Source organism: Egretta garzetta, unplaced genomic scaffold, assembly GCF_000687185.1.
Source record: "Egretta garzetta isolate BGI_Z169 unplaced genomic scaffold, ASM68718v1 scaffold45, whole genome shotgun sequence".
NCBI lineage: Eukaryota > Metazoa > Chordata > Aves > Pelecaniformes > Ardeidae > Egretta > Egretta garzetta.
Genome location: NW_009260028.1, coordinates 10,194,610 through 10,199,078, shown reverse-complemented (window position 1 = coordinate 10,199,078; position 4,469 = coordinate 10,194,610). Strand labels below are relative to the sequence as shown.

The 4,469-nt window shown below is 45.8% G+C and overlaps 1 protein-coding gene across 1 annotated transcript in view; it reads right to left on the bottom strand.

Moving 5' to 3' along the window:
* Positions 1-1,811, bottom strand: part of KCNJ15 (potassium inwardly rectifying channel subfamily J member 15) — a 6,046-nt gene extending 4,235 nt beyond the window's left edge. The window contains 2 exon segments of the mRNA XM_035896427.1: positions 764-933; positions 1,635-1,811. Of these exon segments, the coding sequence (XP_035752320.1) occupies positions 764-933; positions 1,635-1,811 (347 nt within the window).
* Positions 1,812-4,469: the final 2,658 nt, after the last annotated feature.

Here is a 4,469-nt window from a genome sequence, read left to right as displayed (position 1 = left end):
CCGCACTGATATGGGAAGAGAGGATCTGTCACGCCGCCTTGGAGCATTGCTGTCTCTGCTCCCCTCCCTTATCGCTGGCAGGAGCCAGCAGCGGTCATCTGGGGGAAGAAACTCTGATGAAACAGTGGAACAAAGCTGGGCTTCAGAGGAGGATTATTCCCCACCCTCCACTTCCCCACTGCTTCCTGAGTGAAGTGACCAGTACAATATCCCACAATAAATGATTTGTGGGTGTCCATATGTATAAACCCCATGTTATAACACCTGCATTACTATTTCCTTTCTTATACTTCATATAGGCACCTCAGATATTCTACACCTTGACAAACATCCCCAGCCAAAAGGTTTTGGTTTGCTTGGTTTCTACTCCTTTCCCTCTAAATCAGAAAGCACATCTACCACAGCAAGTTAATATAAGCAAACAAGCCTGCATAATAATAGTAGTATATATTTTTACATTAAAAGAACATCTACTGTCCATTAGCTGACTGATTTTACACTGATAAAGTATTTTTTATTACTGTAAAAAAAAACCTACTCAAACTGTAGCTGCAAATAGAAGTGCACTGAAGTACAGTTAAGGAAATGCATACTTCAAGAGGGAAGAAAATGAAATTGTCTCAGACTTGTCTAGCACTCGTCCTATGAATTACCTCCTTTCCGCACGAGCCCTTTGGAATGGCCAAAGGAGACGCCCCATCAGTGCACATGCTGGTGAGGAAATTTAGTACAGACAAAGTCAATAAAATACAGAGCTGCATACCAAACCTCCAACCATGAATACCTTGATATTAAGGTAATTCCAGCAGGCAGGGATATAACAAGCACATTAACACTGCTTCCAGAGACCACATCATCAAGAAGTCGAAGCCAGGTTGCACACATGCAAAAATGTTCCTGTTGCGTGAAGCCAGATTTGCTTGTGCAAGATCTCTTTTGGCAGACACAACTGATTAAAAGGGTACAGGAGCATGATTTGTTTGAATGGCCTCAGCTGTTTGCTTTCTTTCAAATCTGATATGCTTTGCCACTTGAGCAAGCCCTCAAGCATGCTTCTCTGCCACTCCGACAGAGGACAAAACTTGAACTGCTTTTTCAACCAGCAAAAACCATTAGCAGGTTTGGCATTAAAAAAAAGCAGGGGTGAGGAAAGAAAACATTGAAAGGACTACATAATCTTTAGATCTTTCCTAGGTCTGATGTGGCTCAGTAGGTTATAAAAGCCCCTCTTGAATTCTCAGTGCTCTGCCTAGCATGAACACCCTCCTCCCTTTGGGCCATGCACCAGGTTATGCTGTGCAATAGTCAACCAGCAAAATCTTCCTCTGTAGATGAATTACGGAATACAAAAGGAGAGAGCAGAGGCAGAGGGAGGGAAGCAGTGGTTGCAAAAGGATGCTTCACCTCTGCCACCAGCTGCAACATGCAGTCATATGGATGGACACTGCCACCTTTCATAAAAGAGTCCTTCAGTCCTTCAGCGTTGAGAGTGGTGATAGGCAGGCTGGCAATCAGTCATATTGTAAAAGATGCTGCCTTTAAAAACTAAATTAACATCTTTTTATTTTCTTTCACAAAAGGACTGAACCAGGAGAACTCTAAATACCCTCTCAAGTCAAAATCTGTTCCCAAACCTGTGCCTTTAGCTTCCCATCCCTCTGTAGAACCACCCATCCCCGTAGGGCATCCCTGTGAATGGTGATTCTCCTTGGGCTGGGGCACCCCGGAGCAGGCAGGGTCACACCTGGGGGCTGCAGAACTGACTGCAGCAGAGGTGGGGGTGAGCGGTGTGGTGGAGGAGCTAACGGCATGGTTTCCAGCACTCCCAGCAGGGCCAAGACCAGTATGAAGAAAGCGAAAACCCCAATCCATCTTTGTCTCTCCTAGGCTGCCTGCCTGACATCTGGCCATGCAAGATGAATTAAAGCTGGACAAGTCTCATGGTGCATTGTTTCTGAGGGAGATTTGTGCAGGAATCTTGTTCTTTCCAAGGGCATGATGTTGGACTTTGCAGTAACTATTGATTTACGTAGATCAGCCTTGGAAACTACACTGATGCAAGCAAATAGGAAAACAACCAAGCCGACAGAGAGAAGGCAAAAGATGACTCAAAGCTTATTGAGGTTAATGGAGAGGCTCCCAGTGATTTCACAGGTCTCTGGATCAGGTCTCCAAGTGGAGACAAAGCACATACTGCTAGTACCTGAACAGCTAACACACTGCAAGTGAGCCATCCGTCCTTCCAAAAACCTGCCCTCCCACCTCTGCCCTGGGCTCTGCAGATGAACAGGGGACTTGGCGGTGCAAAGCTTTCATCCAGGAACCCTCACATGTACCAAAGTCTTTCAGAAAGCAGTAAGTAAACTGATCAGTTTCTGAAACTCTCCTTTTTGTGTTCAGTAATACGGTTTACACGATGCTGCTGCAAAAGAGAGAAAGGTTCCCCGGAAACCTGTTCTGCTCTTTTATTTTTACAAATGGCTTTTCTTCTGTAGTGCAACATTCAATACTTTTGAATGTCTCCCTTGCTGGCATATTGTTCCTTCAAACTCTTTTCAGTTTCAAACACATCATTGGCACAGTTAAGCATTTATAACTGCCTCTGCTGTGATGCTTTTCCCACCCACTAACCCTTTCCTCGTTCTTGCTGTGCAAACTTTACCTGGCACTTTCTACTTGTGCAAGTCTAAACAGACTCTCGAGAGCCTGTCCCTTCTGTTTCTGGGGAGCTGGGTGGCAGAAGTACTCTGCAAGGCTGAAAGGGACATTATTGTTGCATTATGTTTATCCAGCTCACACCCTGTACTTCCACTTTCATTTACACCTTCGACCTGCTGTAGGAACATTAGTGACCCCTCAGAGTAGGTCTCTGGCACAGGCAAGCACATCAGCAACACCACAGAGAAGGAACTGAGCTAAGGGAGGATGGGAGTGATGTCTTATCCCAATCAATGTTAGCAGTCAATACTAATGCCAGGACCAGACCTTCAGAGAGCCTAATGCCTACTGTTGTCCTGTTTGCACTCACTTCCACTATTTCTTCACTCTTCTAAGATGCTTTTGGGGGCTACACCCTGTCCTTCTTTGTCCCTGAGGTATTTCTCTTTTCCACAAGGGTCTCTCTCATTATCCTGTTTCCCCCCATTTTGCTTAGTATCACATTCCTCTCCTCTTTTCCACTCTCTGTGAATCAAAAGATCCAAACTTGTTGTGCTTACACCACCACCAGAGAAGCATGTAGTTGCGATAGCATGTAGCTGTGGCAGCAGGGTTGTTTCTCACAAGACTGCACACTGATTTATGTTCTGCAAATGTCTTACCATAGGTTCACAGCACCTATTCCTGACCTCTCCATTATATGACTCTGTTTTCAAGGGTTTCAAATTCCGCAAGGCTTCAGACTTTTGGGCTGAGGTTTTCCTCAAGGCTGGTCACAGGCGAACAATTTTTTATTCATTTGTTTACTTAATGTGTCAGTCAAAACAAAATAGCCATTTCCAAAATTAAAGCCAAGAAAATATGTTTTGGGATGTTTCTGCATCCACGTTAAGACAGCTTTGGTGTCTTTTCCTTCAGAAAGCCAGAGTGTAAACACATAAGGAGTTCTTGGTGCAGAGACTGAAGCTCATGAAGCTCTCTGTGGCCAGCTGAGTGCCCTAACAACTTGCCCATAGAATAACATCAATGTTTTCTTGCTTTCTGGCCTTATAAATCCTCACCCGTACAGTGATGCAGTTTCATTAGCAAGTGCAGAGTCTATCCTCCCCATCTCCCCGGTTCCTTATGAGTGAACCGCAAGGGTGGAAATGTGGGAACACACTGGGAGGAGTCTCACCTCCACCTCCTTTGAAGGTCAGATTTGGGAACACAAGTGGCAGCAGCCATGCAGTTCAGGGAGCCTTGCTATGCAGGAGGGAAGTGGAGAAGCAGAGAAGGGGGTGTGTTGGGAGGAGGTTGAAGACAAGCCAAGGAATGCCTCATTTCTGGCTCTTCTTGCTTAGACATGAGATAAACTAATCCATTTGGTGTCTTACAGGGTGCTTTGTGGCATGCCCGAACACAGAGCTGTTGGGTGCCCAGCAAAATGAGGGTTGGAAATGAAGACACCTGTACATGTCGAGCACTTCCAGCACAAACCAGAAGCTAGGCAGGGATTTTCTGCAAAATAGTTTTTCACTTAGTCAACTAAGGCCTTCCTAAGTCCTACTTAAGTACTTAATTACTTTTTTGAGAATGGGCCCTTCGCCAGCCAGCTGCTCCAGCTGCTGTGAGAGCATGCTTTCATGCAGCTCCCGCTGCGTTCCCCATCCCAGCATGAGGACACCTCGCTGGAGCACTGCTCCCAGGGGAGCTCTGGCCAAAAAGAGGCACTCAGAAAGCCTGCGCTGCTCTTTCCTCAGATTTCAGGGCTGGGGCTCAAGACAGTTGAGTTGTTTGCCCAGAGGCATAGTTTACCTCTCTTTATGCTT